General features: G+C 39.3%; 2 protein-coding genes across 3 annotated transcripts; both read right to left on the bottom strand.

Moving 5' to 3' along the window:
• Nucleotides 1-2,447: 2,447 nt before the first annotated feature.
• Nucleotides 2,448-9,682, bottom strand: RB195_011960 (uncharacterized protein; the record flags this gene model as incomplete). Of its 2 annotated transcripts, none has more annotated exons than XM_064193600.1 (3): nt 2,448-2,523; nt 7,703-7,924; nt 8,005-8,036. In XM_064193600.1, 3 exons carry the CDS (start codon nt 8,034-8,036, stop codon nt 2,448-2,450), a joined length of 330 nt encoding a protein of 109 aa, XP_064051184.1. The 2 variants fall into 2 exon arrangements, with proteins under 2 accessions (XP_064051184.1, XP_064051183.1); XM_064193601.1 differs by lacking the exons at nt 2,448-2,523; nt 8,005-8,036 and adding exons at nt 7,559-7,702; nt 9,531-9,682 and having other exon boundaries at nt 7,765-7,924.
• A 14,671-nt stretch (nt 9,683-24,353) lies between these two features.
• On the bottom strand, nt 24,354-24,665 carry RB195_011959 (uncharacterized protein; the record flags this gene model as incomplete). Its single annotated transcript, XM_064193599.1, has 1 exon — nt 24,354-24,665. The coding sequence occupies one exon, from the start codon at nt 24,663-24,665 to the stop codon at nt 24,354-24,356; it is 312 nt and encodes a 103-aa protein (XP_064051182.1).
• Between the last annotated feature and the right edge of the window lie 364 nt (nt 24,666-25,029).

Raw genomic sequence — 25,029 nt, 5'->3', positions numbered from 1 at the left:
ATTCTTTCGGAAAACTTCGTCGAGAAAAAGAAATTCTCCTATGAACAAAAGAGGAGGAAAGATTTGTGGTCGAACTTTCTTCTCAAGGGATCACCGGGATTACATCCTTCGGTTTCGGGGGGAAGTTCCTCGAAATATTTTTTAATCGACAACTTAATTTAGAATTTTTGATGAAATTTTCTGTTACTTATTAATAATATCTTTATTTATTATTTATCTTTATTTATTTCTAAATTAGAAGCCGCTCTGTGTGGAAGCTATGATCCAGACATTCTTCGTGTGTTTTTCTTTGTACTGATTTTTGTCTGCAATTGGTGTAATGATTTCATTCATTCATTCATTCATTCATTCATTCATTCATTCATTCATTCATTCACTCATTCATTCATTCACCTGTTCATTCACTCATTTGCTCACTCATTCATCCGTTTATCGGTTTACTCATCCGTCCATTCATCCATCCATCCATTCGTTCACTCATTCATCCATTTAATCACCTAGTCATTCACTCATTCATTCATTCTCCCATACTCATCTACTCATCCACTACTCATCCATCCTTTCTTTCATTCATTCACTTCTCCACCTATTCATTCATTCACTCATTCATTCACCCATTCATTCGTTCATCCCTTTCATTTTTCTCTCTCAACTCCAAGAGACCTTAAAAATCCACTCTATGGTCTCGTGTTGACCGTAAACACGCTTCCACAGGCAGACACTCAACAATCGTTTCTAAATCGGGCATGTCTCGGCGGCTGTGCGCTGGCGGTGACCTTTAGCCGTCCGTCCATGGCACTTGTTTACATATTTATTTGTTTATTCGCTGTGATTGTCGGCATGGGGAGCGCGGCTGACGAGGTGCAAATGAGGTAATAACAATCGGCGGGCGGGCTGCTGAGGAGCTCCTGTTCACGGGAGGATCTGGCTGGTCGGTCACGGTCGGTGGCGACGAAATGAAGACGAACACAGGTCGTATGGTGGTGGTGGTGGATGGATGTATGTACGAGTATGTATGTATGTGTGTATGTATGTATGTATGGTGTCTCCACATTGACCCATTCTCATTCGTTCCGGAATCCACCGCCGCCACTGCCGCCGCTGCTGCACGCCGAAATGTGTGTGTGTGTGTGGCAGAGACGCAGAGGCAGAACACTCACTGACAACGGGTGCTCGGTGAACTGAGGACATCGGTGTCGACGGTTGGCTTAGCGCCTAGCCTGTTGCTGTGTATGTATGTATGTATGTGTGTATGTATGTATATATATGTATGTACGTGTGCGGCTCGTCGCCAGGACACATCCACGGTCGTCCTTGACGTCGCCGCTGCTGCACTTCGAGGACATTTCTACTCTCCGATTCGGCTTAGACGTATGCCCTTACGTACATATTTCTTTCCTCGTCGAATCGTCGAGAACTTACCCTGTCACTCCCGATGCTGCTAAACTACCGCTTTTAAGGATAATTCTCTCACATGGCTCGTGACAACCAATTTCTCTCGATTCCTTTAGTTTTCTTTAATCCTTCATCCTACCGTACCCGCCTACCGTACTACTCGATAATTACTCTGATCGTGATTTCTTTGTTCCTTGTATGGTAGGGATATATGAACGTTGAGTTCGAGCGCGGTTCAAGCGCACTTCGGGGATCAGCCGAACTGCCGCCAACCAACGACGAAATGTGACCGCTGCACTACACACGCACACACAGACACAGTTGTCCTTCCTCATTGCCTACGTCTCCCCTCCTCCTCCTCTTCTTCTTCTCCTCCTCTTCTCCAGCTCTTGAAATAACTTTCCGAGAAAAAAAAACGTTCATAGCTTTTGCAAAATGTTCGGCACTCGATTACACTTTTGCCATTTGCCGTCCACGAAATTTCTAACAACTGTTCAGACCACAATATGCTTTTTTCCCGTTCCTATTTCTTATTCTTTTTTCTTATCATTAACTTTTTTTCCTATTTTGTCAAAAGTGCTGCATCGTGGCTAAAAATCTATTGATCTTCAAAAAAAAATACCTTAAGATTTTAGGAATTTTCAAGATCAGGAGTAAAAAGGATTTAATCCGTTTCTCTAATTTCTTGAAGTTTCTTTTCTTCAAATTTCTGCGTTAAAGATCCTTAAAAAGTCTTTTAATAATATTTCCTTTTCCGTTTCTTTTCTCCAGCCATCGAACTTTTTTCTGGATATTTTTCTATTCTCTGAAATTTTCCAAACTATCAATAACGTTGGAAGCTCTTGCATTTCAACGAATTTCTTTCATTTCTCAGATACCCGGTGGAATATTTTTTTATGCTACCCACGATTTTGTAACTGTTCCTCCGTCTGGATGGTCATTCCATAATCAATCCTTTAATTAGATTCTCCTATAAATTCTTTTCTATTGTTTGGCTGAGGTTTTTTTTTCTTAAAATTTCTATTTTCTACCCAACAATGGGGACATTTCAATCAGCAATGGCTGCCAAAATCGTCAGTGATCTTCATCGGTCGATCGGGTAGATCCGCGATCTCTTTTATCTGAGGCCTGGACGTGAAAACTTTGTCCGTGAAAAAAAAAACTTATAGGATCATACAAGAACAGTTTATTTCCATTCATATTTGATGATGATGATGATGGTCCTGAAACATATCTACAAGGTTTGTTGAAATAAAAAGGGAGGGGCGCGTAGGGCGGAATATTTAAGCGATTCGAAAAATCCGAGAGTGCCAAGACGTGACCGATTCGACACTTCTGCACGTCATCTGGAGCAGATGGAGCGTTCGTGCGTGTGTGTTCGTCGTCGTTCCCCCCCCCCCCGGTCGCCTCGTGAACATCTGTTCCATCTGTGTGGTGTGTGTGCGTGGTGTGATGATCATGAGCCTCATTCACCCATGACCGACCCATGATGAGCGGCGGAAGCATGAGGTCGAATCCGAAAGCAAAGGATGAGGTTTCGTGGATTATTCCGTCTTCTCCTGGTTTTTTTGAGTTTCAAGCACAGTTTTCCCCATATTTTCCATGTTTTCCCCATCCATCGACTGCATGGATCTGATTCCCTTGGGGAATTCCTGCTTTTTCATTCGATTTACCGTAATGATACGTAATGATGGCCGCATGCATCGTAGCGGCCAACAATCGTCTCCTTACGTTCTCATTCTGCACAAGAAATCGATTCAAACGCCTCCTCACCAAAGTGGGTTGGGTCGCCGCTCAGGAAAACGTTGTACTCCGAATTTCTGGGATTTTCCCAATTTTTTCCCTCCAGAGTGAGAACATTGTCATTCTATCTCAATATGCGGTCGAATGCCTTCTTGCTTAGTTTGTACTTTTACTCAGGAAAAATCTGAAGAATACGAAGCTTTTTTTTTGTTGTCTATTTATTTCTTGTCTATTTTTCTTTTTTCTATTTTTTTATTCATTTATTCTGATTAACACAATTCGATTCAATTCAGTGTTCATTCTTTATACTTTATTGTTTATTTTATTTTTACTTTTATTTAATTAATTTAATTTTGATATTTTGATATTTGATATATTTTTTTTTGATATTTGATATATTTTTGATTTAATTTAATTCAATTCAATTCAATGTTTATTCTTTATATTTTGTTATTATTTATAAGAAATTCGTATCGCTTCGAAATTTTACGACCTCTCGTCGCGTCGTAATCCAACGTGCCTCTTATCAGCGCCCTATAAACACGACTGATGTTATTATCATTATTATTTCGCTGTTGTTTGTTTACTTTCTTTTATTTACCTCTTTTTTTTCCTTACGTCAGAGGTCCACGTGAGAAAATGGAGAGTGTTCTTTTTCTCTGTTTTCCTTTTTTGATCTGATAAGGCTATGGCAAGTTTTTAAGATGAATAAAATAAATATTTTTAGAATAGTTGGAAATTTATTTCTTGATTGTACACGGGAAAAATGGAAAAATATACCGTATCCTAATCCGAGTAAGAGCTATTGAGTTCAATTTCGATAGCGTTGGGAGTATGTAGTGGTCTGGATCCCCCGAAAGTTCGTTTTTTTTGGAGGAAGTAAATTTTAAGAAAAAAGAAGGAAACAAAAAAAAGAAGAAAAAGAAGGTAAGAAAAGAAAAAATAATTTTTATTCTAACTTATAAAAATGTAAAATAATAGGGATGGAATAATGGAAACAATTTTTGAAAATGTAAAAATATCGCAACATCTTGATCTTATCTTTCGATTGATTGATCTTCATCTCAACAAATTAACATATTATTTGTATATATAAGCAAATTTTATTTGTATTTATTTGTTATATTATTGTCGTATTATTTGTTGTATTTATTTCTGTATTTACATATTTTTTTTGGTATTTTTGTCACATAGCCATTCTTGGTGACTTGGATCATTAAATAAATTATTATTATTGTTACTATTATATTATTATTGTTATTTTTACTGTTGTTGTTAATAGTAATAATATACTAATTATTAATAGTAGTAAGAATAATAATAGTAAATGTATTACGATTATTAGAGAATTTATTGTTATATAAATAAATAAATATCCCGAATATTAAATATTAAATAAATAATTAATTAATAAATATCCTGAAGAATTTTGACAGCTTACCAAAATATAATTATCACCGAGAGGAATATTCTGGAATTTTCGGACATGTTCACTACTCGCCAATTTCTTTTCCCCAACGTTCACCGCATTCGAATAATTCGCCTCACATCCTGAAACCTCCTATCCACCACATCTCTTAGTACGTTTCCATTAAACTGCGTCGATGGACGCGAAATGCTCCCGGAAGCGCCACCAAATTTTTACCACTTTTATGAATTTCGAGGACATTTCGAGTGTGTTCAACTTAAAAAGCTCCAAATTTCATTTTTTTTCTCTTATTATCCATCTTTTTATTTTTTTCCCACTTTTCGCCCTAATTTTCTGTCAAATCTTTTATTTCAATGAAATAAAAATAATAAAGAATAAAATCCTCTTAGTTGAATGAAACGGAACGGAATTCCTACTAGAGTAGCTGAGGCGAATGAATGGTTCGAATATTCGACGTGGCGAATATTCGATGTGGCGAATACGTGAATGAATGTCGATGGTATTCGAATGGTATTGACCGCATATAGTCCTCATTCATTCTCATTTGTTTTGATGCTTTCGACCGTTCGCTTGCACTCGACCACTATTGATCGATTCATTCTCGATTATATTTATTTGTTTGTTTATTCATTTCTCTGTTTATTCGAGAACTGATTCTTTAGACTTTTCTGTAATGTCGAATTCGAATACTCGAACGTATTCAGATATTTTCACCTGTTGAATGTTCGAATGGGTCCCGTCCCTTTCAATAATATCTAAAAAAAATTCAGTTCTATTGTTCTATTCTAATCACACTTTAATACCCGTGCTTATATTTGTTTGAATTTTATTTTTATTTCATTTATTTCATTATTATTTTTGTTTTCAACTTTTTTCCCTCGAATACTCATTCGAATACGGCTGGCATTCGGTCCCGGGCACGGGTACTTCGAGGTCATGTCGGGGTTTTTTTTTGAAGGCGCTTCTCCTCAGATGCCCTCTCTCTTTCTTCCTACCTCTCCCTTTTTCTTTCTTTTTTTTTCTTTCTTCCTGTCACATAATATTCCCGGCAAATAACGTTGATAGGGTACGGTATAATCACTGGTTATTTCTCCGAAGAAACAGACCGATTGCGACGATTAACGAAACCCGATAATGCCGGCTAATCACTACATCGATCGCTCGTATCGATAAATGTGGCGACGATGCGTGCGACGACGACGATGACGTCGCAGGCCAGCGCAAGTTCACCGCAACACGATGTGATATCACCGTGCCGGGGCGATTCTGCTGTTACATGGTTTGATCTGTGCTAATCGCGCTTCTGCTGTAGCGAGGAGGTGCAAAAAAGCAAGAAGCGATATCGAGCGACAAAGTATAAACGCACCAATATGACGCGCTGGAGCACGTAAAGTCGTCCGTTCCTCTTGGGATAAATTCCAGCTGATCTTGACGCTTTGCTGTTTATTTATTCGACGTGGTCCCCCCGGGTCCCATTCGGGTATTCATCCGCGCCCGGTCTGAACACCCCGCTCCCACCGATCATTAACACCATTCATTAACACATCCTGCTCAGCTAGTATAAATAGTCCAAAATTTCAAGGAAATATCGAAATTACGAAAAATTTATCACGATAAAAACGTGTGCGATTACCTTGTCTTCAGTCAGAAATTTCCCCAGAAATTTTACGAAACATTTATTACGAAAAAAAAAATGTTTGTGATTATTTTGTCCAGAGTCAGAAAGTTTCTCCAGAAATTCCAAGCCCCTCCTTTTCCTGATTTCCGATCGCCTGACCTTATTCCTTGCTCATTTCTTTTAAGCTAATAAGAAACGACTAGGAAAAAAAGGTGATTAAATGAATTTACCAGAAGTTCAGATGTCCTTTCAAATCCGTTTAACATCCGGCTTATCAAGGATTTATTAGTGAAGTGCATTCCTCCTGAGAGTGAAATTCTTTTTTTTTTTGCACTTCCAGCTAACTTCGTTAGCTGATCGTCTCGTAGTGTCCGGCGCACCACTGCTGTCTGTGCGTGCAAAAAGAAAAAAAATCTCTTAAATTCTCCACAAAATCCTTAGAATTGTTGAAAAGTTTTGAAAAAAGCGAAACGAAACGATTTTTATACTTAAACTTTTATACTTACTCTCTACGCGGACCATATTTGCTGCAACAACAAAATTTATTCCATTTGTTCCATTTTTAATTTATTTTTAATTAATTTATTCTTAAGAGTGACAGTCTCGGTTCCAAACAACGTTGTGCGTGCGATCTTCGCCTGATATCAGAAATTTCCAGAAAATTCCCCATAAATATCTTTTCCCCAACCCCCCTTTCGCCCAGGATTAGAGCCATAAAGAACGCAAAAAATAAGACAGTCATGAAAATTTATTCTAGGGAAAAATATTCCTGATTTTCTTTCCTCCTTTCCTGAAGAATAAAATCAGAAGAGGAGCAGAAAAGTTTCACAAAAACGAGACTAAAAGCGAGCTGATCTTTATTTTGGCCACAATGACCTGGCGAAGTTCCTGATTTCTGACCGCTTCTGTTTCGATCATTTTTGATGTAAAACATTTTTAAAAAATGGAATTAAAATAAAATAATAATATTAGTGATAAAATAAAATAAACTAAAATGACCTAAAGATAACTAAGTGAAAATAAAATAATAATAATGATATTAATGAAATATATAAAATATCCGGTGGTTGAAGTTACCCCCGTCTATGCCTATAAAAATAAATGAAAATTAAATGAAAATAAATGCTAAAAATATAATTAATAATTATTATAAATCACACCATAATTATTTAGTAATCATTTAATAAATAATAATCATAATTCATATCATAATCATCCATTTATAAACGTAGTTTGACCATGGATGCTTATCTCACGACACCCATCATCTGCCAGAAACCTCCGTAGATCCATTACTGATCTCTCAGCTCAGCGAGGATCACGTTGATTTCGAATTTGTCGCGCGCTGAAGAGCGGCGGCGACGGCGGTGACGTCATCGCGACGGCGTTCCAGATTTTGATAGTACGGGATGAGTGCGAGAAGTCGCTGCTGCTAACCGGATGACACAGGTTCGTGCCGGGGTGTCGGTCGGCGGCGGTGGCGGCTGCGGTGGTGGCCGCGCGGCCAACCAGTTGACCTTAGATGTCCGGCAGAAAGAGTGCGTGCGTGCGGTGATGGTGGTGGTGGTGGTGACCTCACATCTGCTCCGGCTGCTGCTGCTGCTGCTGCTGTTCGTGTAAGGTGAGCGTGCCACTGCGCGATCGGGAACGCAGCAACGAACGCAGCGCAACCGAACGCATCCGAGCCCCGTTCGCACTCGGATCGTCTCTCACACGTACACTTTTGTGCTTTTTCCCCTCTGCAAGAACTGTGAGATGAGCCCGAGAATCAGCTGTTCGAGCCAGGAAGCGATGACTCATCCATGCATGACGATCTCACCTCAGCTGAACGGCAACTGTTGATTCACTCATGCGATCACCTTATGATTCGATGTCTTGGTATAAATAATGGAAATTTCATCATAATTCTTCCGGAATCCTACGCTCCCAATTCCTTTCCTATAAATATTGACTGTCGATGGTGTGTTGGACGCGTTTGCACATCGTACACCTACTTACGTAATTCATCTCCATCTTACGTTACGATATGGGGTGTTTATTGCCCAAAGTGTTGTTGGGGGGCTGAGGAGGTGATTACGGTTGTGGTGGTGGTGGTGGTGGTGGTGGTGGAGGTACGTAAAGAGGTGAGAGGGGGGAGCGCCCCGTCCGTTCGTCCGAGCGACCGACCGACCGACCGGTGGTGGTTGCAAGGGCGTACCACTCGGTGCGGCCAGAGGTCAGCGCCACCCGGGCCGCGTGACCGCCCGTAACCATTGTCACCATCACCTCAGAGTGGCCGGATCGAGACCGTATTATCCAATGTCTCCAAGATATCCTACTAATATTTTACTCACTCAAAATTTAGTGTGGACGAGTTTTCCGCATCCTCACATATGTCTGCAGCTATTTGTGCACGTCTATTTACGGTGATTCCAAGAATTTCCCCCGCAAAACCATAAGTTATCCAATCTCTCTAAGATGTTCTTCTGATCTTTTGCTTTGCTACTGTTGAGCTTGGACGAGTTTTCCGAATTCTTTAGATCTCGCCTAAGGATATTTCTGCTGATTCCTCACGGGATTTTCTTGAATTTTTCGAGAAAACCATTTTTTTTTTGTGGTCGGAACTGCTCTCGACCTGTTAAAAACGATTATTTACGTATTTATTCACTATCATTATTATTTACGATTGTTTATTTATGTATTTTTGGCATCACCATAATCGCCTACCGTAATCTCTGCATTCGTTTCTGATTTTCTCGTTGAAATACACAGCTTTGAATCGATTTTCAATTATATTTTAATATTGTTACAATTATAAAACCGGTTCAAACGTTTACCTTTTGAGAACTTCACTTCAACCTATTTGAAGTTATTCCTAAAATTTTATGGTTAAAATCAATCGATATTATGTTGTATTATAACTTGTTGCTTATTGGTTAATTTTTCCGTCGACCAATAGGACACGTCCAGAGAGATTTCGCTATGTTTTCCTACGATTTCAGCTTATTCTTGTTTTTTTTTAATTTTTATCCCCTTATAAAAGAAATCATTTTAAGTTTTTCACGTTTTTTTTTCAGGCAATCTTTTTGTCCTATGACTCATATTTCATCCGATTTAATAGAAATTATGGAGAATATTTGGTGTTTCTTTTTATTTCTATATTTTTATTTCTATTTTCATGTTTAGTATGGAATATTTCAATAATGAGAATGAGCAATAAATTTTCATGAGTCAGAAAAAGTCATATTTTCCGCTGGAGTACCCTCTTATCGATTTGATCCGCTTTAACAGTCACTTCCTCTCCCCTCTCTACTATTTTTTCCCATTTTTTTCCGGAGTTTCGTTCTAAAATTTCACTTATTTAACCCGAATTTGAAACCATCTACGCTTTCGAACATCCGGTAATTTACCTCCTCCTCCTCCTCCTCCTCCACCTCCTCCTCCTCCCCATCTTCCTCCGCCCACCTGCTGCACACGTTGTCATCGATGGCGGTGGTCGTCGGCCGCTGACACAACATCCCCCGAATCTCGTTTGCATCACAAAACCACTTGTCGTCGAGATGTTCGCTCGTTCCATTTTCGATACGTGTCGATACGAGGTGATTGCGACGACGACGACGATGACGGAGCGGTAACGGACGGACGGTACGCAGCGGTCGTAACTGGTTTCCAGCGCCATCAGAGCCCCTCTCGCTGCTCCTCACCGCCTGCGGAACGCGACGACGGCGGCGGCAGCTAGCTTATTCGTCACTTAACGCGATCACGCCCGCATCGCAGCGATGGTGTCGCAGCGCGACGCGACAACGGCTGCGAAGTCACCGTCGTCTCCGCCGTATAACTGGTTTCGTCGCCGTTGAGTTTTCGTTTTCATCCCGTCCGCTCCACGAAGGGTGGGAGCGGCCGCAACGACGACCGGCTCTTACGTAAGACTTATTCGTTGTTGTGTTTTTCATCGTACCATTTATTTGTTTGTTTATTTATTTATCCTATAAGCCCATGGGTGCGCAATTAATCTCTATATCAAACTAAAGTGGTTCGAACATAGAGATTTTAGTGATAATGATTCTTTTAGTGATTTTTTAGATGATTTTTTTTAAATGTTAGGCCATAAATTACTACCTTAACCTGAAAAACCTCGCCTCTCTAAAACCAATTTTTTTGTGGAAAATGTTTTTCCTACTAATTTTTCCATCTAATTCCACATTTCCAGCAGTAATTCCTTCGAAAGTAGCAAATATTTCAGAAGTACGTCAAATATTTTTTCAATGAAGGAATTGTTTGTTTTTTTTTTGAATTTTTAAACAATTTTCTCTTAGCACTCATGGCGTTGTTAAAATTTCTAAGTGATTTTTCGGAAAATAAAATTTTATTTTTCTCTAACTTCTTCTTACTTACTGGATGTATCTTTTCGATGGATCCCCCATTTTCCTCCTTTCTTTCATTTTCACCGTCGTTTTCCAGTTTTTTTTTTTCATTAGAATACCTAAAATTGTCGTCTGTTCACTCCCTTTGGACGGTTTTTTTTCGGAGAGTTTCGAGTTTTTTTCTATTTTAACTAATTTTTAATCCAATTTTAGTCCCTAACAGTTTGCGTAGAGTAGAGTATAAATTACTGTAAATGTTAATAAATTTCTTGATCGTAAAATTTTCTAAAATTCTATTTCTCTAAAATTGTAAAATTCTAAAAAAAAATTAGAATTTCTACGAATATTCTCTTCTTTTCACAAATATCTACAGGGATTTGGGCGATTAAGGGACTTTGAGGGCCAGTGGGGTGGAATGTTTGATCTATTAGAGCGGAAAAAAACTGGGTGAATTTTCAAAATTCACCGGGATTTTCCCCGGAAAATCGGTCTGAATTCTCCAAATTCACCACCACTTTTTTTGGAAAATCCCTTCGTTATTCGTATGATTTGATCGTTCGTATGATTTTATTCCAGGTTTTCTTTACTTTATGTTTTCGTACAAATGAGGGCAGGAGGATGGTAGGAGCTAGGCTAATAAAAAGGACGAGGTGGTGCACTTTTTGAATTCCTATGGTTTCCAGCCGCAGCAACACCAGCAGCACATCCTTGATTCTTTTACGATCCTTCACATCCTCCACAAAGACAGAGACTAAATACTTAATTAGTGATCTTCTTTTAGAAGCTGAACGTAAAGTGCATTTTTTTTTCTTCATCGAAAGCGAGAGAGAGGGAGAACGAGCGAAAAAATTCTTTTAATTTTTGTACTTTTCCAAAAACGTCGAAAACATCAGTTCATCCATATTTCATTCCTCTCTTCGGTTCCGGGGTTCCGGGGTCGCAGTCTCTCTATATAAAAACGTACGTGTACCTAAATATTTGCGTATGTATGCCTGCTCTTCTGGTTATGTAACGATGTGATGTACGTACGTACATACTTGCGTATGGTTACGTTTACGGTTACGGTCATTGTCATCGATGATTGAATTTTTGTTTGTCGAAGCTTTTCACGATTTTTTCCTTTGCATCGTCGTCGTCGGCAGCGGCGGTGGCGGCGCCGGCATCGGCGAACGGTGCCTCAATAGAGAAGGAGGCTATTTCGTCTACGTCTCCTCGTCCGCTCCTCGTCCTTCTTCTTTACATATCGGGTTCTGAAACCACCGTATACATACACACATACACGCTATCCACACACACACAAAAATACGTTGTCGTAACGTAAAAAGAAACAAGCTTGCTGCCGCCATCGCTGCCGCCGCCGTTAGCTTTCCTTGTCCTTCGTCGCTATCATTCATTCCTCGATCCCACCCTCACATTCCCCTCATGTTCCCCTTCGCCGCCTCCCCCTCTCCCACCCTCATTTCTCCATTTCACGTTTTTCGCACAAATGTGTAAGAATTCGTCGTCGTCGTCGTCCTCTCAGCCGCGCCACTACGAGACCCGACACGATCGTGTGATTCGTATGATACGACGTTATTGCGTTTAGCAGCAGCAGCAGCGGCAGCAGCAGCTGAAGCTCGTTCTCACTCACTCACTCGGCCTTCTCTCACTTCCTCTCAGTTGTATAACCCTATTGATCGGTTGTTCGAATATCGAATATTCGAAATTCCTCACAATAAACCTTATTAATAACACTTATAATTTAATTGTTATTAGTGTTTATTATTTATATTTTACGTTTTGCAGCTAAAGCTGAAGCTCGTTCTCACTCACTCGTCCTCTCTCACTTCCTCTCAGTTGTACAGACACACCTGTTAATATCCCGGTTAGTTGAGGCGTTCGAATATCGAATATTCGAAATTACCAGCAATAAACCTTATTAATAATGTTTATAATTTAGTTATTATTAGCACTTATTATTTTAATCTATTCTTATTACTTTATTTCTATCCTTTTTTCTACTTATATTTACTGTTTTTATTTATTCTTCATGTTAATTGTTTATATTTTGTTTATAAATTTAAATACATATGGATTTATATTTTGTTTCTACTCTGTTTGTGTTTTGTTTATATTTATTATTTGTACTAATTAACGTGCAAGCTCATGTAAATATCCACTCTTAAGAATGAACAATATTCACTTCAAATATATTCGTTTGTTTTGGTAACGTTCGAACTCGAATACCTGCTCGTTTAACGCTTCGAATATTCGACTATTCGAATATGAATCTCACCACGAATGGTTCATTTCGTTTTCGATTTTTTCGTTCCATTTTTTGAAACCTCATCTATTCCTTCGTATTCGTGAAGGGAATGGACTGAATGATTCCGGATGCATTCTTTTGTGAATTCCCTTATTTTTATCGCTATTCGTTCGGCATCCTTCTTGATCCTGAGGACGGGGCGGAGCTTAGTGTTTACGCCGCTTCGAGGGCGGGGCGAATTGTTTAGGCGCCGGTGCGATCCGGTTTTATTCGATAGTGTCTTGGCTAATGGGAGTCGGATGCTTCCTGGGCACGCCGCCCCGTTCACCTTCATTCCCCCTCGTACGGGCACGTATCCTCGAACGGGTTTCTGTTTTATAATTGTATTAGTAGTATCGAATCGAGCGGTGATGAATGAATGAATGAATGAATGAGTGGATGGGTGAATGAATGAATGGATCGGTGAATGAATGAATGAATGAGTAGTTGAATGGACGAGGAAATGAATCAAATCAATCAAATCCAATTTTCATAGCAAACCTAGCAAAATAATAATTTGATAAAAAAGTAATAATTTTAACTGCGAATTTTAATGAATTTCCAATTAAAAAATAGATAAAAAATAAATCCAAATAAAACAAATAAACAAATGCTGCAATTTTTCACGGTGATCACAAGCACGGATCCATCGAGAATTTTCTTTAAAAAAAATCATCCAGTTTCACTTCTCTTCCTCCTGCTCCAACTTCGCCTCCTCCTTCCTACGTCCCGGTTTTATTTCGATTTTTCGTCTGGCGTCTCGTCAAGTTTTACTCTCTCTCTCTGCCTCTGTCCGTGTCTTGGAACGCTTGGGAAACCGCTTTTTATCATCACGCTTGCTTTACTGAATTGAGAGTGTGTGTGTGTGTGTATGTGTGTGTGTGTGTGTGTGTACGTGAGCACTAGTAAACAATTTTCCCACTTGACGCTATCCGCCGAAGTTTTTACCGCGTACGCTTCGCGTCGCGCGATCCTACTTTCACTTTCCACATGCCCACCTCTTCCATCAAGCCGCTCGCTCGTACGGTCGACGTAACGTGAATCGTCGTCCAGAACCAGCTACGATCGAATCGAATTCTTCCTCTGAGTGTACGTGTGCGTGTGTGGGCGTTTTTTTCCGCTTGTACTTCCTATTATATCCGCGGCGGACACGGGGATCCTTGAAATCAGATCAATCAGATGCATTCAAGGTGCGATGTGTGGATGACGAGATTCCAGGAGTCTCCCAGGAGAAGTTCCCGGGATTTTTTTTTATCCGGAATGATTCACAAACTTGGTTGTTTACATATGTCCCGAATGCGGATTTCCGCTCTTCAACTGCCCAAGGCCCATGTGACCGTAACTTCTTCGTCTGAGCACCTGATTTCTTTTTCCATTTCCAACCCCATAGTTTTCCATACCATAGTTTCCAAGTCATCCAAGCATTCCGTCGTTGCCGCAGCACGTCCCCGTCCCGTTTACGTCGCTGACGAAGAAGAAAAAGAAAAAACCAGAACGATACGCGATGTGTTCAATCAACGAATGGCGAGCGCACGCACGATCCCTCCGGACTTTTCTCCTATCGCCTCATCGTCGTCACCTCATCGTCGAAGAACTCCTACTTCTGCTCCTAACTCTGCTTCCTTGATAAAACGTAAATTTTATGATTAAATTTTATTTTTATTTTATTACTATTTTTTTATTAAATTTTATGGAAATTTTCCTTGGAGAATATTTTCTATATTCAATCTATTTTTTGCATATATTTGCATTTCATTTCATTTATTTTATTTTATTTTCACATCTGTATTTTTTTACTGTTTCCTAATTCGCATATTTTGATAAAGTAGCAAAATAAGTCCTGGAAAAAATAAACAATAAATAAGTAAACATAAAATAAACATATCAGGTTGATAAATAATAAAATAAATAGGTGTTTTTTTTTTCTGGAGAACATTTCGTGTAATATATTTTTACATATATAAGCATACCTTTTTATATTTTTTACGTTTTTTTTTTAATTTTTCTATTTTTTACTGTGTTCCAACTCACATATTTAAATAAATTAAATAAATTAAAAAATAAATGCTGAAAAAGGAACATTAGATAAATAAACATAGAATAAATATATTATTGTTCACAAATAATAAAATAAATAGATGATAGTAATAAATATAAATAAAAATGTGCGGGAATAGAAATATTATAAATATTTGAAATTTTAACTTGTTGTGCTCTGAAATTGTAAAAATATTATATGATTATACTTCTCAAAGATTTTTCACTACCATTTTATTTTTCCGATTTGATGACGTCATATTTTCTTGAAACAAAAAAAAACTCACTCAATCGAAAATAAGCATCGAAACGAGGGATTTACTCGAAAATTTTGAAAAAAAAATAAAAGAGAAAAACCCGCGGAAAAATAAAAGAGTCGTTAGAAAAATATCTCCTACCATGCATTTCCAGTCAAATATTTCCAGATAGATATCCTACCCTCTGAAATTTCCTAATTTTCCTTTTCTCTAATTCTAATTTCTTAATCAGAAATTTCTAGACTTTTTCTTTCTTTTTCAATTTAAAAAAGAAGTTTCGATGGTTGATATTAGCATCCGATGTTTTTCGAAGATTAGTAGACCTTTGATAACTGAGTTTTACCGCATTTTTGTCTTTTTTTCTAAATTTCTCTTCGTTAAAATTCTCTGATTTTTCGTCCGCCTGCTTTCACGTTTCACGCAGAACTAGTAGCGGCTAGCGCTAATCATCATCGCCAAGCTGGTAGCTGTTGATGATTCTTGGGGTTCCATTTTCGTCCTTCATACGAACTTGTTTTCCGTAAATAAATGCTGTGCTATGTGACGGGACTTTTCCTAACTGATCAACATGTCTCTAAAGTGATTCCCCATTAAGTAAGTGAAGCGGCGCCGTTCTCCTGCTCGTTTTCAAGGATCTTCCCCTCCTCGTCTGCGAACGACGCGGCTGAACGTCGTTCAAGTCGTTTCTTCTTAGCGCGTCGTGGCGTGGTCGCCCTCCCTCCGTGGTAGTTGTTGTACTTTAAGGAAAAGCTGAAGATGGAATGAAGAGAGTGAAAATTTCCGGTTCGAAGAGTTTTGTGCGTGTGTCTGTGTGTGTCTGTGAAAAGTGAAAGCACGATTCCGGTTCTCTTACGGATTTATCCAATTGACGTGTGTGTGTGTGTGAGGCGTAATCGTTGCCGTATATACTGTATGTAGTAGTTAGGGTGCTTAAAGCATCAGTTAAGAACGTGTGTACGCACGCGTCGGTCCGCCGTAAGAAAAATCCAGATCCTCATTGATCCAAATTTGAATCGATTTTCCTTTTTTTTTTGCTTTGCTGGAACTCTCAAGCAGTTTCAAGCTCAGTGAAATTAGTGGAGAATTTTTGAATTTTTTTCCTGAAATATGAAATTCTCCTGAGGGTTTATACTTCCGCCGTGCTTCCTACCGTAACCAGTATTACTATAAATTATCCTCCACAAAATAATAAGGCTGTTTGTAGCAGATCTAGTGTTATTCGACAGATTCATTGTTGATTACGAACTATGATCGGATATTTCCATCTCCGTAAGAAATTTCAGGATGAGAAGAATTGGGAGAAATTTCTGGATCTTTTCCTGAGGTTCTATAGTCCCCCTCGCGCTTCCTAACGTACCCAATATCACTATTTAATGTCTCTGACCGAATAATTATGATGTTTATAGTTCGATCTGATGTTTTTCGATCGATCTGTGCTCTATGTGACGCAATGTTGCTACGTTGCTCGTTGCGCTGCGATACGCGCGCGCGCAAATCGTCGTCGTAACCGTGTCGTCGTTATTTTTTCCACCACCACCCTCACTCTCTGCTCTAAAACGGGAGACGATGAACGACGACAAAAACGTTGACGCGTTCAATCGACCGACGGACGGACGGACGGACGGACCGGGTGGGGTGGCGCTGGCGATGGCGGCGGCGGCGGCTGCGGTGGTGGTGACGGCGGTGACGGTGACGGTGCGAGCGTAGCGATGAGACCAGTTTATGTGAAGCCAGTTCGGCACACAGCGGCTTCACATTCTTGATGATGGCCTACGCAGCGCACGCACGCATGCATACATATGTACGTAGCTGGCCGCCCTCTCTCTCTCCTCTCCACTCCCCTCTTCTTCTCTTCTCTCCTCTCCCCAACCAACCAACCAACCAACCAACCAACCAAGCAACCAGACCCACCCGATCGCTTCGAATCAGCCCGGCCTTGTAGCACACTGTCACACACGCACACACACACATACATACACACGCATACAACTAACGAATATCGGTGCTAAGTTACGGTAGTTGACTTCTTGCTATTAGTTCCATCATCTTATTACTACGGTAACTTTCTCCTCCATGACCTGAGCTCACCTCACAGTTTGTCAACTCACCTCACATACCGAAATCGATCCGATCTTTCTTCGAATCCGCCCCACCTCAAGCTCTTTTTTTCCGGACCAGTGCTGAGGTTAACGAACTTTGCTCTGGTGGTCCCATATTTTGAAAATGATTTCCTAGAGAGACTCATCTATTTTTTTGTCCGAATTTCTTCTCGGGACCTTTTCCCAGGGATATCCTTGACTACGGAATTTTCTTTGTCCGAAAGTGAATTTAGAGAATTCCGAGTCGTTCTCTAAGCTAAATTATATCATTTCAATCCTTGAAATACTACCGTCAACGAAAATCTGACGACTAATCGATAAAATCAGACATAAAGCATTTCTCCATAAAATTTCTGCGCTTTGACGCTTTGGAAAAATATGAGTTTTCTGTGTGAATGTGTGTGCTTTTTTCATTTTTACGATCATCACAGTCATTTACAGTATACTTCCTCCTCATTTCTTTCCATCTCATCGAAATCGTCGCCGTTTTTAATGGATTTCTGGCACTTTTTTCTTCATTCTTATGATGTTGTATCGTTGTTTTTTTCTTCGTACTTCTATTCATTTCTCTCTCTCTTTCTCTTTTTTCTCCTTAGAAAACGATCGATCAGAGTCAAATCTCACATTATTTCCTTCCAAAATTCTCGTTATTTTTGTTATTTCTTATTCTAGATCAAAAAAAAAAATTCCACAATCTGTTCAGCAAAAGTTTTCACATGCACCTCCTCTTTCAACTGACATTTCTCTATCATGCAACGCTGAGTATCTCTCCATCTCTCTCTCTTTCTCTCTCATTCGTTCTCTCTTTCTCTCTCTCTCTCTGTCTCTCTCTCTCTCTCTCTCGCTCTCTCTGAAACTTGTTGGAAATCGTCGGCGATGATGAGCTTATCACACATGCGCGCGCACGCATGCACGTACGCACGCGCATGTACGCAGTAGCGCAATTCACCGTTTTTTTTCCCCATCACCGCCACATCCACCCACCGGTGGTTCTGGACTGGAATCGAACCGTGGTTACACGGTGCTGGTGCTAGTGGAATTTACGCCATCGCATAGATGCATGTAAGTGGCAGAACGATCACATGTCATCACGTTAATTGCGTACCGTTTACCTGAAAATTATCATTTTTTTCTAATTATTTTATTTTATTTTCCTATTGTTTTAAATACTTACTAAAATACTTAAATAATAATAAATACTTTATTTGCTTTAAATACTACTGCTAAGTTTTTAATTAACCAACTAGTTCGTAATTATGAATTACTGCACATTTGATCGATAGAACTATAGAATATTTTATTTACTATATATTTATTTATATTTATTTTAAATATTTAGCATTAGCTTCAACTTCATTGTTTTAAATACTATTATTAAAATAAATTAAATTATTAATTATTATTATTATTATTATTATTATATAATAATATACAGTAATTAATATTATTACATAATAATTATAATTAATAAATTATATAATAATAATAATAATAATAATAACACTGATAATAATAGTAATGAAAAGGAAGTAATATTACTGTATTTATATTTATATGTTTACTATATTATTATTTATTCTTGCATTTTATATAGTTTAACATTTATTTTGTTTACATGTATATAGTATTTTAAAAAATTATGAAATAGTAATATTATTAGTAAAACCAAAATTGATGCAGTAATAATGAAATAACAATGGAAAGGAGATCAAAAATGTAGGGTTGATAATAATGGTGGTAAAATAATAAATAAATAAATAATAAATGTATAAATAATAATGGTGCTAGAACAGTATGTAGGAGTGGTAATGATCTCAATATAATAATAATAATAACAATCTAATATTAATAGTAATAACAATAATATTATTAATAATTGCAGTAATATTAATAGTAGTAACAATAGCAATAGTTGCAATAATAGTAGTGATAACAATAACGAATAATAATAATAATAATAATAATAATAATAATAATAATAATAATAATAATAATAATAATAATAATAATAATAATAATAATAATAACGGCAATAGTAATATTTAGTAATGTGTATTTTACCTTTCCGTGTTAATGTTTACTAATACTCCCTGGTGCTTGGATTTTATTCGCTCGATTCGCTCGGCGGGTCCAGATCGCTCGGAGATCGTGCGCTCTCCGGCGAGCAAACGAAGCGCTTTATTCGTCCGTCTCGTGGGTTATTCTTGGACAGAATAGGTCCGTACGAACGTCGCGAAAACGACGATGACGCACGAGCCCACAGCTCTCTTTATAGAAATTCCAAATATGGAATTCTTTTCATAGAACTGCTTTCGAGAAGGAAAAAAAACCTCTCTGTGTATTTTCTCAGCTCTTACTAGTCCTCGTGATGCTTTTCTGAATTCTCTATTATTATTATTATTATTATTATTATTATTATTATTATTATTATTATTATTATTATTATTATTACTATTATTATTACTATTATTATTACTATTACTATTATTATTTTGTTACTATTACCGCTATTTCGTTATCATTGCCCATTATTTCGATACATTGTTGACATTTTTATTATTATTATTATTATTATTATTATTATTGTATTTTATAAACATGTTACTTTATATATTAATATAACTTTCTTTTTAACTTTAGCAACTTGTTATCGTGGCTTCGAAACATCTTCGCTCGTAGCGCAGGCAAAAATTACTTGAAATAACTTCTGGAAAATAAATCCTCCGGATTGGACGCATATTGAATTTTTTTACTGAGAAAACGATTGATCGAAGTCAAATCTCACATTATTTTCTTCTACAATTCTCAATATTTTTGTTATTTCTTATTCTAGATCAAAAAAATCTTCAATCTTTAGTTCGGCAAAAAATCTGATTAGTCATTCAGATTTCACCTTCTCCATAATATTTCTTCGAAACTCAACCATTTCTGGAACTAAACAGAAAATTCTGATTTTGGTTTTATTTTATGATTATCTTCGAAATGAATCCATTTCCCTCGAAGTAGTTTAAGGTTCTATTTGTGATGTTGATTGATGTTAAAAATTATTTTATTCGAGTTTAAAAATATACTTGTTTCGAGTTTTTTCTGTAAAAATAGATCCACTCCCTATGATTAGCCGAAAATATCCTGGAAGTCGTCGGATTCCGTCCGATTACCTGCCTAAAATATCTTCTTATTAGCCGAACAAAAAAAAGCGATTCCCAAAGAAGTTCAGCTTCAGGTTTTCTGAACGAAATGTTCCTGTGTGTCGGCGTAGACAAAGCCCTTTTACATGTTGCTGAACCACCACCACCACCACCATCGCCACCACCGAAAATCCCTCGGCACGTGATTCTCGTGCTCTGCACGACACGACGAATGCGCTCAACTCTGAATCATCGGCCGTATTAAGTGGCACTAGCCTCAGTCTAGCGAGATGTGTATTTTTAGCTCCGGTCCGTGCTTAGAATGGGTTTGCGCGTGTGAAAAAAACAGCGACAAGCACACGCAGCACGCACGTAGTGCTGCGTGCTAAATTCGTGCACGACTCGTGGCTATTCTCGTCTTTTCATCGCGCCTAAAGCGGTGATGGTGTCGGCGGCGGCGGCGGCGGCGGTGGTGGTGGTGGTGGTGGTGGTCGAGCGGCGGCGTGACTTCGCCTAGTCGGACCTCGAAATAGAAACTCATCACGCAGCAGCAGCAGCAGCAGCAGCGGCGGTAGGTGCGCTGGCTTGCGCCGAACGATTCGTGCGCAAATACGCGTTCGCGTTCCAACACACTGAGAATCGTCGTCGGTCGAACGGTCGGTTGGTCGGTCGACCCCGTCCACCTCCACCCTCCTCCTCCTCCTATTCGAACACAGCTATTTGTTATGTAGCGTTCGCCTGTACCCTAGAGTGAGTCCACTAGGACCTTCCACAACCCCTAGGGGTAAATTCTTGGATTTCTGCTTCTCTTCTCTTTTCAGCAACTTTATTCTCATTCATTCAGATTTCTGTGGATTCTTAGCAAAATCTCCAAGTGTCCGGTGTGTGTCCTACTGTAACTCTATGTGATGAACGAACTTTTTCCGTACTTTCTCGGTCTAGCTAATTCATCCGGCCACTGTTCCTACAGCAGCTGCTGCTGCCGCCGCCATCCCCATCTCTGCGTCCTTTAAAACTTTAAGGACATCGTCTGCGAACTCGCTCTCTGTCTCTGCGTTCGTCTCCGTCACTCTCATCGCTCCGGCGCCGCCACCACCTTAATCACATGCATTTTGTACTGTAACGCCTGATTCCTGGAAGCAGGAGCGAATCGAGTTCGTCGAGCGATGATCACGAGGCTGAAAAGACACAGCCAGAACCTCCCTCTCGTGGAACTAAATCTCTGGATTTCTATGAGGTGACGCATCCGCGTCGTTGTTTTGTGTTTTCATTGCGGTCGAAAATGTTTCTCGACGCGAAATTTTGATTAACGCGCGCAGGTGTTTTCTGATTTATCTCATCATAAGCGACGTTAGCTTCCGCTTCCACCCACGCACACACTGATTTACTGCCGGGATAAGATTTTCCTGAAAAAAAAATCGTTTATCCGCAAGCAAGGAAGAAAGGAACTAGTTTTTTTTTCGGAACTGTTTATACCGTAATGATACAATATGTGGAGACTGTTACCGTGCTTTATTCTAGTTTCTACCAGTTATTTCTCTTCGTCCTCCTTTTTCGCCTGTTTTCTTTTCATCTTTTCATACATTTCCCTCAAATAACTAACTCTAAATGGATTATTTTGGTTTTTCAAAGCCAACTGTTAGTAAATCTCGGTTTTTAGAGGACAATTTCCTTAATATTCTCTTTTCCCCTTCCATCTCTTCATGCTTGAACTTTTTCCCGCTATTTTCTTCCACTTCTTAATTTTTATAGAAATAAATCCACTAATTCATGTAGCTTTATGTTTTCCAAGCCAATTTTGGTTTTTAAAAGCGTTCAAAGTACTTTTTTCCTTGAAGAGATGCTTTTTTCACAATATTTCGTCCATACTTTTGCTTACTGCTATTCCCATAATTTTCCATTTATTTATCTACTTATTTATTTATTTATTTATTTATTTGCTACCTCCTAATATAGTGTCCATCGAATACTTCAAAGCTTAATTTCACATAAGATGACACCTTTTCCCGTTTTAGAAAAACTCCCCTTTTCTCCATTATTTTTCTGTTCATCTCTTCTCTTATTTTCTTCTCTTTTATATTTTCTACTTATTTGCTCCGTTTTATTCATCATTTTCCTCATTTTATCATCGTCACATAATCATTCCACTGGTTTTTTTTTCGCGGGGATTTTTTCCATGCAAAAAGAAAAATTCATGGTTAGTTGATAATATTGTTATTATTCTTTTATTTTTCTTCTCTTTATTCTTTCATTCATTTTTATTCATTTCGGAAGAAATTCTGAACTTCATGGAAGAAATCTCATGTCGATTTATTATTATTTCATCCATTGTTATCCATATTTATTGTTATTCTATCAGAGTTTTCTCTTTTTTTTACTGTTTTCTTATACATTTATCAGATTTATGAGGAAATTCATTGTGTTCTCTCTCGTTCTCTCCTCTCTCTCTCTCTCTCGTTTCCTCCATTCCTTTCTTATCTCTCTATCGCTATTGTTCCTCCTCCTCCTCCTTCGCTTATCTTTCGCATTTTAAGCGCTAATGCGGCGACGGTTTGACGGTGTCTAAACTCGGTCCATGGATAGGCGCTTTTAGCCTGGAAAAAGAAAAAAAACGAGAAAACACATCCGAATTCCAGTTGGAATTCGCGTTGGATTTTAATCTATTTTTCCATTTCCCGTGAAATATTACGGAAGAAAATTCTCCCGAATATGAAAAGTGCGGGAAATTTCGCCGTATATTCCTATTATGTACGAGTTAACCACGCAACCGATGATTTATGCATGCATAAGCTGTTCCCTATGTATAAACAGTGCACGCATGGATTACATGACGTGAAAACTCGTCCACGTTGCCCGAAAATGAACGGATCTGATCCCGGTACCAAGAGTGATTTTCTAATGATCTCTTCACCTCGGTACATTCGCCTATAGAACAGATATCGATTAGATCCAGATTTTCCGGAATGTTATGGTGATAGAATAGCATTAGTCGTGGACAATCAGCCTGTTATTTCTGCAAATGTGCTGCTATTGTCGCGGAAAAGTCCTCTAAGGCGACATGGTGATTGTTATTCTTCGTTGACAAAGTCTTGTCCTCGACTCCATCACTTTTTCTCCGGCTTTTGTTCCCTCTCTCTCTCTTTCTCTTCCTCCTCTCTCTCTCTCTCGGTCACTGACGTTCATCGCTGTTCGTTGTGCTATGCTGCTACTGCTGCTACTGCTACTGTTGCTGGTGGTGGTGCTGATGTTTTGGCTCGTCGTGCTGTTTTTGTTTACTGTTTACCACCATATATGTGCATGGGTGTAGGACGGCGTCGAACGCGAAGAACGTCGTGTGCGTCTCGCCTCCTCCTCCTCCTCCTCGTCGAATCATATTGAGGAAATTTTGCAGCAGCAGCAGCAGTAGCAGCAGCTGTGGATGTGGTTTCCCGCTCTCTCGCTCCCTCTCTCTCTGCCTCCTTTCGTTGTATAGTGGTTGTGCGTGTAGTTCGTTGCGTTTGTCACTCATCGCTCGGCCATGGCCGCTGGCTCGCTTACGAATCATTTAATAACTCTCCGTCTATCTGTCGCGCTTCTCCTAATTCATCGTTCTGGACACTCATTTGTCAAAACGGAGCGCGTTATCTGCTCGTCTTGCGCGCGTTCCCATTTAGAATTTCACATTCGGTCATACGTTCATTAGCATATATGGCACCATCGAATCCCAAATCCATAGGGATGGGGCGCGAATAGGAATAGGAGGTGGAGGACGGGGGTGGAGAACAGGGGGGACGGGTAGTGGTGGAGGTAGCGAGCGAGAGGAACGACGACGGGACCGGTCTTGAAACTGGCCGGGCCGAGCCAGCTACCACCACCGTTGCCGCCGACGACGACGACGACGACGTATGTGGTGTAGTGTTGTATGTATGTATGTATGTGTGCGTGTGTGCGTGTGTGTGATTGTGCGTGTTTACGCGTGTTTCTCTGCGTCACGCTGCTTCGTGTGCTATTTTCTCGGCGGTCCGTATCGGACCCCCACTACTACCTCTCATGTTTGATGTACGCTTGACCGATCAATCCTCGACCGGCCGCTCGGCCACCACCGCCACCGCCATCGCCATTGCCGCCACCACCGCCACCAACACACGCAGCAGCAGCAGCAGCAGCAGCAGCAGAATCGAATTGAACGCAGCCTCGCAACGACGACACAACGTGCGCGGTCTCAGCTGATTCGAGCGAGCCCGCGACCGCTAGCCGCTGACCACCACCACCGCCCATCCACGCACGCACGCACCCACCCAGCCACCCACCCACATCCATATGCTCATCTCGTTTTATTGACTTTGAGTCCATGTTGGTTCAGCCAAACCTCTTCCAGAAATAAATCCTGGGAATTTCCTTTTTCGCACAAATTTATTCTGTTTTCCCCATCTAATCTCATCGTGTTTTCCTGGAAAATAAAACACGACTTTCTTCTTCGTATTTTCTTTTTTTTTTCTTCTTTTCTTTTCTTCTTTTTTGAATCATGTGCTGTCCTGAAACATTTCAACTCACACGAATAATTTCCACATCAAACATCAATCCACAATATGAAAATAATGGAATTCCAGCGAAATCGCGGTTTTCTCACGATTTACCTCAGCCACATGTATTTTCTCATTCACTGAATATGGAATTAAGTAGAATTCATTGAAAAACGTGGGATCGTATAGTTATC

Source organism: Necator americanus, chromosome III (genome assembly GCF_031761385.1).
Source record: "Necator americanus strain Aroian chromosome III, whole genome shotgun sequence".
NCBI classification, from domain to species: Eukaryota; Metazoa; Nematoda; class Chromadorea; order Rhabditida; family Ancylostomatidae; genus Necator; species Necator americanus.
This window is presented reverse-complemented; position numbering and strand designations above follow the sequence as displayed.